The sequence below is a fragment of the Lytechinus pictus genome, chromosome 2, assembly GCF_037042905.1.
Source record: "Lytechinus pictus isolate F3 Inbred chromosome 2, Lp3.0, whole genome shotgun sequence".
In the NCBI taxonomy this organism is placed as follows: Eukaryota; Metazoa; Echinodermata; class Echinoidea; order Temnopleuroida; family Toxopneustidae; genus Lytechinus; species Lytechinus pictus.
This window is the reverse complement of record NC_087246.1, coordinates 67,401,161-67,413,504: the sequence shown is the minus strand read 5'-3', so window position 1 is coordinate 67,413,504 and position 12,344 is coordinate 67,401,161. Positions and strand designations below refer to the sequence as shown.

Genomic DNA, 12,344 nt, shown 5'->3' with positions numbered 1-12,344 from the left:
ACTACTCACGTTACAGACCTAATACGATTATAGTATCCATAATTCATGATGGATTTTAACCAGTGCCGTAATGAGTAAAAGAAAAGAACATACGGAGATTCATATGTCGCGAGATAGCCCCCCCCCCCCCGCCCCCAAAACTTTTTTTTACCTGGAAATCTTCATTTTGTGACAAAGGCGTCATTAATTCAAAATTAAAAGATATGCCTCTGAGATTTTCTATTAAATTTATTCAATACCATTTTAATATTTCCCAACATTGTTTTACTAGTCTCGATTACCATGCGACCAAGATAACTTCAATTAGGATATTATAGGCGCTCTATCGATTCGCTCCCTCGCTCTACTATATATGCATAGGCTACTGTTATCATCAGAGAGGCCCAAGCTCTTGTTATCAATGGCGTCATAACCAAATAGAACCCAACTATTTAATCAATTCCTGGTAAATTTCGTATAAGGAAAATGAGGGCGCTGTCATTACAATGGTGCACAATTATACACTTTGACAACAGCGCGAAAGAGCACAATAATCACAAAGTCGCTTTAATCAATTTTCAATTTTCTGATCTCTCAATAAATGACAGATGATATTTCATTCTAAATTCATTCTCCGCTGGGAAGATATCTTATCAATTATGACTAACAGGTCAAACCGGAATTAATGACTGACGTCATTGAACGCATTGTCAATCTCTTTATAGGGACCACAATTGAAAAAAAAATAACACTGACTATAGAAGACAGTACTTTAATCATAAAGTGATGCACTTTACATGGATCAAAGCTTGACAAAATTAAACTTTTGATTAACAAATTCATTTCACGTGATTCTTTTTCGATAGGGTTAATCATCATTACCAATGTATGTTTCCTTCCATATACATTCATTAAATATTCATCAAATTGGACCCACCAATCAATTTTTATATCAAGAAACATTAAGAAAGGAAGACAGGTTGATTAATCGCGTGGGCGCATCGTGGTCTAGTGGTTCTGACTCTCGCCTTTCAAACAGAGGGTCGTGGGTTCGAATCCAGGCATGGCATGCTTTCCTTCAGCAAGAAATTTATCCACACTGTGCTGCACTCGACCCAGGTGAGGTGAATGGGTACCCGACAGGATTAATTTCTTGAATGTACGAGTGTTGAAAGGCAGCTTGAGCTAAAGCTAGGGTAATAATGATAATGATAATAATAATGCGCCTCGGAATAGATTGTTTCTAGATAGATGGCGCTATACAAATGCCTATTATTATTCAATACTTCAGGCAAATTTAAGGCCTGGGGGCGTTTCATGAAAGGACTTGTCGGACGTTTTATCCGACAGTTACCATAGTAACAGTACCTCTCAGCCAATCAACATCAGAGAAAGATGTCAGATCTGACAACTTGTCGGATGAAAATGTTGATGAAACACTCCCCTGGACACAAAACGAATTCATAACGGATACAACGGACAAACAAAATTTCGGGGTGGCTCCATCCGTTTTCATCCGCTCCAGACAATGGACAAAATTGGCGAACAATGAAATCACATTGGACGGATGCTCGATGGATATAGAGCGTATGAAACACGTATGCAATGAGTACACAACGGATACATAACGTTTTTCAACGGATGGCAAGATTCTTGTCCGTTTTACACCCTCTCTGCATCCGTAAGTGCAGTGGGACCAAGCCTTTAAATACACACTCTAAACAAAGTATTATAGGTAAAAGTGCTCCATGAGGGTTATGTCCAACCAACATTGGAACATTGCGCATTTCTTTTAGGCATTTTTATTTATCCAGTGTAATGAAAATTTTGCCCATTCTAAAGTCATTGCTGCTTATTTTTTTAACCTTACTGAGCATTGGGTAAAATACCGCCCAAAACTAGTTAGACTCATAATTTCCATTGTGGTAGTAAAAAAATACCCAATATTTTACAGTGCAGTGGAAACCCCATAATATTGTATTAAAAATATCATACAATTAGTGGGTATGCCGTTATACGGGGATCGAGGGTGTGCCTTCTTGAAGAAAAATCTACAGTCTCCGTCTCTCACCGATGAATATTCTTGAAGATATTTGGGAATTATTATCCCGCCGGTGGATCCTGCAATCGGAAAGCTAGATTGGAAAGCATGAAATTCCCTCAATCGACTTTGGTAGTAGATGGGGATATATAGATGATTGTGACATTTTACAAATCGCGTCACCCCCACCCTCCCCTCCCCCACTCAAGCTCCAGCTGCATCAAAGTAGGACAAAAATGTCAAATTTGCGCCATTGAAAAGTGAAAATAGAATGACCGAAAAAAATATATATACGCCTGCACTGACACGAGTAAGCAAACATATAATATAGATGTGCGTTTGTTCATTTGCCTAGTGGATTAGGGAAGTGAAACCTTTGAAACAAGTTGGCTTGTGTCGAAACAGACAAATCAAAGAATAAGAACAAAGAAAGTTTGAGAAAAATCGGACAAATAATGAGAAAGTTATGAGCATTTGAATATTGCAATCACTAATGCTATGGAGATCCTCCTATTGGCAATGCGACAAGGATGTGTGATGTCACATGTGAACATCTTTCCCTTTGATGGACTATAAAATACCCCCCAAATGTATCTTTTTGCTTTTTCATATGGTGATACAAACTCTTTATCCATGATGTATTCTTTGAAAATCTGTATTACATGCCCTCCTAAAGAAAGAAGACATGATCTACTGATCATGCTGATAGATGTGATAAAAGAGGCAGTTAAAGTGAAATATATACTAAAGTAATGGGGAGAGTTGTTCACATGTGGCATCACACATATTTGTCGCATTGCCAGTGTGATGATCTCCATAGCATTAGTGATCGCAATATTCAAATGCTCATAACTTTCTCATTATTTGTCCGATTTTTCTCAAACTTTTGTTGATCTGTTTCTTTGATTTTTCTTTTTTCACACAAGCTATCTTGTTCCAAAGGTTTCATTCTCCTTTAACATTGTCATATCCATCTATCAGCTAAAGCAATTTCGGAATGCTCTGTGATGCATCTTATTAAATTCATGATTTACAGGAGCTTACATGAAGCGTATCGAGCATTCTCTTGTAATTTATTGAGGGGCGGGGCGCCATTTGGGCGCTAATCCCTAATTGTAATTGCCTATTGAGCTCTGCGAAAATTGCTATGAATTGGAAAAGGATATGGCCACCTTTAAACATGCTACACATGAATACAAAACGCTTGAAAGAGGCGATAAAGGCCTAATCAAGACAATTTGGTTTAATTACATTTTAATCTCAAAACGATCAGGACAGCTAGCTCTCAAAACCTTACCCATTAATGCGTATCGATCTCTCCTGTTGTTTCACAGAATCACGTGATGTTCTCAAAGGGACATGAGCTGATAATCCAACAGATATTAACCCATCGTGACCCCGACTCCAAAAGGCCCCGCTTTGTTACAAGTCCTGTATAATGACACTCGTAAAACAATATAAAGTTAATGCAAACAAGATAAAAAGGAAGAACGATTACCATACAATACCTTCAGGTTCCTGGCATTCGATCGTTGCAGAAGTTCATTAGTTATACCCTGGTCACATAGGGGGAACTGAAAACAGGAACTAGATCCGATACACAATATAACCCCATCGGGGCGATCATCAATCGGTTCTGGATTGGCTTGGTTGGTTCTGAGGTGCGGCTGCGGATCATAATCGGAATAGCTGGGATCAAACTTCAAAGCACCACAGATTATTCTTCCTCGATCAGTCGTTCTTTGAAGTCTAATACTGGCATATACCAGATTTTGTCAACAATTTTCTCCATATTGTAACAGAGAATGCATAGGGTAAGTATTCATTTCGTTCCATGATTCTTGTTTTGGGGGAGTTTTGTGTTTAAATTGTTTTCAATCGGCGTTATAAAATGTTCTACCAGGCTGTGATTTCCATCATGAAAACACAAGTTTAGTAATCTCTGCTTAATGTACACATTTTTGTAATTTTTCGACGGCAGTAAATGCAGTAATGTTCGATAAACATTGCTGAATTGGCTAACCTCTGTTTAATATATAATTATGTATTATTACATATTTTGTATACTTTTTTCTATCGTATTTTTATGTGTGATTTTGGGAATAAAAACAAGTAATACTACGTAATCACGTATATTCTACATGTACTGATGAAGTTCTTTTAGCCTAATTTAACCCCGCTCGAGCAAAGATCCAAGATAGCAAGTTTGATAACACCTTGATAACAGTAGTTGAATATGAATAATTGCACTTAAGTTTCTGAAATATTTTCAAACTGCTAAGCTGGAGATTATAACTTAAATTCGACGAATTTGCCAGCTGTGTTATTGCCTAGAATGATTGATCATTTGCTGGAAACGGGGTGTTTGGTGTAGTTGAGTGGGTAAGTTTGTACGGTTTTATCATGTTTATAGTATTCATCTCCTTGACCAGAATTACCAGGTTTTCTTACCGCCACGGCGCGCCGTTTGGTTGTTTTATATCTTTCCGCTAATATTTCATATTCTATTCAAATGGTTTACTTTCTTGTAATTATTCATTTGCAAAGGTATTAATGCTAACAATACTGACAAAAGTTTGTAGCATTTACGAATCACATTAAACTTTTGGTACTGGTTCATTCAAAAATTCAGTAGGCTAATCTTTAAAATAGATAGTAAACTTCAGGAATTACTAAAATAATTATGTGTTCACATTTTAAGTACCGTAATTGCAGATGAGCTGTTTAATAAATTAAGATAAAAAGATGATAATATCACATTAAGCAACTTGTAACCCTTTTATCTCCCTTTTTATCCACTCTTAAAATAATATTGGGTGAAATGCTCCATGAGGGAGATTATGCATCCAACCAACATTGGACATTTCTTTTGGGCATTTTTATTTATCTAGTGTGAGGAAAATTTTGCCCATTCTAAAGTGATTGCTGCCTATTTTTAACCTTACTGGACAATATGCTTCCCGCATTGGGTAAAATACTATCCCAAATTGGTTGGACATATAATTAACCTCGTGCTGGTTAAAATTTTACCCATTACAATGTACATGTAGCTGTTTAGTACATGAAACGGCTTATCATCTTCATACACTAGCTCTAAAAAAAGGTTTACCCCATATTGGGTAAAATGAGACCATGCATGTTGGTTGGGTAAACAGATACCAAATATTTTGTAAATTTTACGCAATGTTGCGTTGAAATGGCCAAATATGGGGTTAAAAAAATACCCAGCAAACATGCATGTTCCCTTTCTACCCAATATTGGGTAAAATTTTACTCAGTGTTTTTAGAGTCATATTGTCATTATCATCAGTTGCCAGGTATACTTACCTAATAGAGACATTTTAAGGACAATGCCATTAAACGGATAATAATCTCACTGATCAAATAATGCGAAACGCGAGTTGAAATTTTTTTATATTCAGACCTAAAAAGGGAAATTATAATATTTTTTTTGTAATCATGATATGTACCTGTCTCGCTAAACAATGCGAGCGGGAAGCGCGAGCTAACCTTTTTTTTATATATTGACCCCAAACAGAAACATTTTAAGGACTATTTTTCAAGGAATCCATTTAGAGTATACATATCTCACCATAGTCATGTAATGCGAGTGCCAATTACATCTGAACACATGAAGCACTTTTTGTAGTCATTCTAATCATGATTATCATACGCATCTCACTAATCAAATATTGCGAGCGCGAAGCGCGAGCTGAAAATTTAAATAATATAGATAATTCAGACCTGAAGTGGGGCATTCTAAGGCTTGTTTGTAGGAATTCACTAAGACCACGCGTATTTCACTAACCAAATGATGCGAGTGCGAAGCGCGAGCTGAAATTTTTGTATATATTGACCGAAACATTTTAAGGACAATTTTTAGGAATTCATGGAGAGCAGACATATCTCACCTAACCACTAACATGACTAATGCGAACGTAATCACGGACAGGAAATCATTAAATGTTTTATATCAAGACCTTAACATGGGGCAATCACTTGAAGTAGTCATGAAAAAGAAGCATATGCCACTACATAAAACAATAATAACTCGAAGTGCGAGGAAATATATTTGGTGTATATTGACTTGAAAACGGGAGGTTTTAGTTCAACAGGATTATATATCTCATTAAACAGACAATGCGAGCACCACGAACAATGAAAACATAGGCCCTGAGCAAATTATGTTTCATAAAGTTATGATAAAAATGTTTCTTATGTAATAATTATAACATAACAATTATAATATAATATAACATTATAATGAATAATTTCTTCTTTCCCACGTTTCTCTTCCTTTCTCCCTCTTTTTCTCCTTTTCCCCGTTTTTTTTGGTCAGCCGTTGGGGGGGGGGGCACATGCCACCCCAGGCCCCCCCCCCGTAGTTACGCCACTGATCATCATCATCATCATCACTATCATCATAATTACCTTTGTATTAACGTCGTGCACGTCACGATCATTTCCTTACGTGCATTGAGGATTTGTATTTCTCTCCCCCTCTCTCTCCAGATCATGTTGAATTGGTTCATGCTCGTTGTCGGGCTCGTCTTCAGCGCGAGTGCGTTCAACAACCCTCTCCGCCAAGAGCACCATGGTCATCATCGTCATCGTTTTGGTGTGGAACAGGTCCAGCTCCAGGACATTGTTTACGAGGTGAACATCCACCCGTCTCTCTCTCCCCCTTCCCCCTCCTCTCTCTCTCTCATAGTTAATATGCCTTTTGCTTTGTCCAGTATTTTCACCTAAATTATTTATTTGATTTTACACTTTTCATTCTTATAAAAGCCTTATCATTCAGTACTTAAATTGCTACAGTGTTTTGCCATACGGCATTTAACGTTTTTCGTCAATATATAAAAAAAAATCCCTATAGACATGGTAGAAAGATAGACTTTATTCCTCATTAACAGCTACTTTACTGTCCAAAATTGGACAGTTGTCAGCCAATTAAGTGATGTTCAAACATGAATACTATGCGATGCGACTTTATTTCGAGGGATTGTGATTGAGATGTTTCGTGATTAAATTCAGCTTTTTGAATGACGAACATCACGAATATATTCCGGGATCGTGATAGCATTCATGGGGCCATCTTATAAAGCTGACTTTAAGAACGACCGGTGATCCTTTCTTGTGGTATATGATATTCACCATTAAATGTTCATGATTATTTAGCGCAAAAGAAAGGTTCTCAATGCAGTCGTTCTTAAAGTCGCTTTTAATTTACGAACAGCTTCATGAAACACCCACCTGGATTATGATGGAGGGTGTCGTGGCATTGTACAATATCGTTTATTGATTCTAAATTGAAAAATTGTATGTTTTTTATTTCACAATTCTGAGATTTATATAACCAAAATCTATACCCGCTCATTATGCCGGTGTTGATTTTCCATAATTTTAGGAGTGCTATAAAAGCCAGCCTCACTAATTACTCCAAACTTATGACAAATTATAGGCCCTATTATGTTATCCAGGCCGGATATCTAAACGCACTATAATGCATGATACTGTATAAAGGATCAAACTGGGGCCGCGTAATTACCACCTAGATCTTTCACTATAAATCCATTGTTGAACTATACCAATTAACAAACCGTCATAAAATGACAAGTCTAAAATCTTTTTTGTTTACTTGTTACTTCATCTTTTATTTTGTTTGCAGACCCCTAGTGACCAGATTACCCATTTTGAACCAGCCACTGGTAAATACTTAATGTACAGTTTGCCTCTATTGTTCACAATTTTTTAAAATCATACCATGGATTGAGCTATTATAGCTCCATAATCATAATGTAGGCATACACATTATTCGTTGTAGTTCAGTCTCATTTTAAAGAAAAACGTGTCTACATTTAACCCCATTTAACATACATGTATATTCATCTATATTCCTCACGTTTCTGTTCCTGATGAAAAGAAATGCACCAAATATTTCTTTTTAGGCATATACGTTAATTGTAGTTGCTGCCGTGTAGTTATATTTCTCACTGATTTGCTCAATTCAGTTTTCCCAGTGGTAATGATCATAGAATACCCGGGGGGCAGTCAAATATATTGATGTACACATGCGTGACCAAAAAAAAACGCGTTTAAAGGGGTGGTTTTCAGTTTTAGACGAGGGCCGCGCGTGTACTCGTTAAAGATATCAAAAACACCGATTTTCAAGAAAATGGGTGGTTTTGAAAGACTGGTCAATGGTCAATCGCGGGTTCAAACGTAGCTAGGGTATGTTTTTTCTCCAAAGCTTTTTTTTAAGACTAGCCAAACGTGTTTAGGGAGTTTCCCTATGCTTTTTCCCCGGGGTCATATTCTGACGACAACTTGTTTCGGGGCCAAAATGTGTAAATATAGCACGCGAAAAACTTGTTATGGGGTTTATTTTGCACACAGAGAAAAAAACTCGTTTAGGGGGTGTTTGGAAATAATTTGGTCACGCATATGTACAGGAATAAATTTGACTGGCCCCCGGATAGAATACATGGTGACATGAATGTGCAATGTTCTATCAAGTAACACTTTTCTTCTCAAATTTGCATGTCCCTTTCATATGATTTTAATTATTTCAAATATAGACCTTTGCCTCGATATCAATAAAAAAAAAAATCTAATTTCGAATAATGATTATGCATAACGGGGCCCTACAATGTTTTCTTTTCACAAAACGATAATCTACAAGGAAGCAAAGAGACAGAGCTGATCAAGTTTTTTTTATTGTCATTTGAAGGATCTGGGATACAACTAACAAACAAGAAGGATTGAAACACAAAATATATAGGCCTATATTATACACCGTTTTGTACGGCCATGATGTGTTGGGGGAAAAGGAGCTGAGCTTGGGTTGATTAGAGTCAGTGGGGAAAGTGGGACGTCCACTGGGGTAAGAAAATGAAAGAAATATGCTACCCTCTCCCCCAAAACAACAGTGGTCAAAGGTCGGCAACATAGAACCAATCGCCCTTATAATAAAAAAAAAAACTGGGTCTAACGGAAGCCCCCTCCCCCATATCCACCCTTGGCTGTTTGAGCTCAATCCATTTTCCACCGCAGAATTGGTATTGGATTGCTAGAATTTCGCTTATTTTTACGAATCGCTCCCATCCTTTTTTTTTACACTACCTCCAGCCATGTCCATGCAAAACTATTTATGATATTCGGTGAAGTCGCTCTATTTTACGCTCGGTCGAGTGCAGTCGTAACTTTGATATATGCCATTGTGACGTAATGTCATGTTGTCTCTTCTACCCAGAATGCAACGTGACGGGTAAGTGGTACAACAGTCTCGGTTCCGAAATCATCCTCACCGTCGATAGAGAAACAGGTCACGTGACAGGCGAATTCAGGACTGCAGTGGAGAGGAGACCCGGAGCTGCAGGTGGGTATCTTATCTGTTAAAGCCAAACATTGCCAAAGGCGTACTCCAGACTGGAAATATTAATATCTTTGAATATTTTTTTATTAATATAAGATTTCGGATTAGCTTCGACCCCTCCTCTCAGATATTTTTCTGGTGCATCTCCCTGTTTGTGCAAAAACTAAACTACAACTTCTTTTTCATGATTTGGAAGTCAGATGAGCACGTCTTCTTCACTGCATCTTCTTTTTTTCTAAGACGAAATACATAATTGACTACTAAGTTGTAGTCTTGAATTCCCCATCCGGTCATCTTCCCCCTCCCCCTCTCTCTCTCTCTCGCTCGATCCATTCACCCCCCCCCCCATCTCTCTCTTCCTCAGATCTCCTAACAGTTGGTGATTTTTTTCCCCTCATAATTATAAAGCGTCAACGCGGCTCGGTGTAGCATTTATGTGTAGCGCGCCCTCATCTCAAACAAATATTAAAAAGAGGATGATAGCAGGTTAGCGTTCTTTTCGAAATGGAGAGCTCGATAACTTATCTCGCCTTGTTGACATAAAATTTTGTTGTATGTCGACTTAGGGAGATTAAATCATTTTGCCATCTCGACAAGTCGATGCCACCTTAAAGCTTTTGTATCAAGCAATGTCTGCTAAGAACTAAATTGACTTTCCCAGCTTTCAAATTAATGAGTAATAGAGTACTTATATCATACGGCGATCCTGGGGACTGAGGATGGGGGTGGGATCGGAAATGGGACGTGCCCCCCTTGGAATTCTGTACAGCAGCAGAGTGTCGCCTCGTGCCCCCAGCCGCGATTATGTTTTTTCAAATAAATATAATTTCTGACTTTTTGTATTACCTTCAGGTTCTGGTCCTGGACGTGTCTCGGGATGGACTTCCATGGACGGATCCCATAATGCAATTGCCTTCTCAGTCCTCTGGAGTAACGGCGCTTCGGCCACGGCCTGGACAGGTCTGTGCCATGTTTGCCAAGGTCAAGAAATCATGAAGACCACCTGGATCTTGACCAGTGAGGTCGACACCTGCGAGGACCATTGGTCATCCAACAGGTTAGATTTTTGTTTCGTACAAAAATTAAAGAAATTACAGACATTGTGTATATCTTAATTAAGTGTCCATCATGGATGAATGTCCAGCTGACTGAATTACATACATTGTAGTTTGTTCATCTTGATCACGGCGACAATGGTACCCGTCACAATAACGTTTATCAAACCTCTTATTTCATTTTCTTGTCAATTTGTTTATGTCTCTTCCAGAATTGGACAGGATGATTTCACTCGTATGGAAATGGCACCGGGTCCCCGTCAACATCTGGGCCTCAATACTCCTTCAGACTTCACAGAGGCAGCCGAGAGATTTAGAGAGGGCGTCCTCTCTCAAAATAGACAGGGCGTTTAAAATGGCATTTCAATACGCATATATACACGGACCGAGAAGTCCAGTATTCCATTTGCAAGGATTACCAAGAAGTATTTTTCGAATTAAAAAATAAAACAGAGTATAATCGTTCGCCCTGTTAAGCCCTTAACATGCTTAGGGTGATCAGGTGAGGTGAATGGGTACCTGGCAGGAATTTATTCCTTGAAATGCGTGTGCGCTGTAATCTTAGTAATTACGGCTGCCAAGCTACAGCTGGGGTAATAATATCCAAGTCCTTTGGAAGCGCATAGAGACATTATTCATAATCGTGATATGCGCTATACAAGAACTGTTTATTATTATTATTATTATTATTATTATCTATCTGTCCCTATCCTTCTGCTCTCGTGCTCATAATCTTGTAATGGTGCTGGGGGCTAACCATCGGGTATATTACAATTATGTATCGAGTAATATGATATTCGATTACACTTCGATTAGAACATTCATCCAATAAATTTAGATTTGTAAATTTCACTGCTTGTATATTGTAATGATGTTCAGTTCGAGTGATTAGGTACAGGTGGGTCTTTCATAAAGCTGTTCGTAAGATACGAATGACTTTGCGCACGACTGGTGATCCTTTCTTGTGCTATGTGATATCCCTATATAATTGATTTATGACCTAAGAACATATTCCAGTCGTGCGTAAAGTTGTGCGTAACTTTACCAACAGCTTTATGAAACACCCACCTGGGAATGTAACGAGAATGTAAGCTTCGAGAAACAACTTGAAAGTAATTTTATTGCATGGATTCAGAGTAATTTCCCCTAATCCATTGTATGTCTATGTCTATGGTTGTTAAAGGAGAATGAAACCCTTGAAACCAGCTGAATCCATATCAAAGAGAAAAATCTAAGAAACATATTGTTGAAAGTTTGAGGAAGATTGAATAAATAATAAGAAAGTTATGAGCATTTGAATATTGAGATCACTAATGCCATGTAGATCCTCCCATTGGCAATGCGACCAAGATCTGTGATGTCACACACGTACAACTCCCTCATTACTTTAGTACTTATTTCACTTATATTCTCACTTTTATAGAGTCTATCACAAGGTGAGGTGTTCTTTTTATGAGAGGACAAGTACAGACTGAGGTTTCACAACATTATATCATTGATGAATCGTTTGTCATATGATTAGAATGAGCAAAAAGAGATGTTTTGGGGTATATTTTCAGTGTCCAAAAGGGGAGAGTTGTACATCTGTGACATCATAGATCTTGGTCGCATTGCCAATAGGAGGATCTCCATAGCATTAGTGATCTCGACATTCAAATGCTCATAACCCTTCTATTGCTAGTCCTATTTTACTCAAACTTTTGTTGATCTTATTCTTTGATTTTTCTGCTTTCACAAAAGCTAACTTGCTCCAAGAGTTTCATTCTCCTTTAACACTATTTACAAGATTTATTGGTTACTCTTAAATTCTCGGTTTAGATTGGTCTTGAAATCAGTCCGTTGGGGGCACACTCTGTTCCAGGTCAATACAACCCTGAATAAGATCATTTGTGAC

General features: G+C 37.8%; 1 protein-coding gene across 1 annotated transcript; it reads left to right on the top strand.

Moving 5' to 3' along the window:
- The first annotated feature begins 3,352 nt into the window (after window positions 1-3,352).
- Window positions 3,353-11,302, top strand: LOC129253758 (fibropellin-3-like). Its single transcript, XM_054892183.2, has 6 exons — window positions 3,353-3,834; window positions 6,533-6,676; window positions 7,689-7,728; window positions 9,273-9,398; window positions 10,248-10,452; window positions 10,663-11,302. Exons 1-6 carry the CDS (start codon window positions 3,826-3,828, stop codon window positions 10,802-10,804), a joined length of 666 nt encoding a protein of 221 aa, XP_054748158.2. The 5' UTR covers window positions 3,353-3,825; the 3' UTR covers window positions 10,805-11,302.
- The last annotated feature ends 1,042 nt before the right edge of the window (window positions 11,303-12,344 follow it).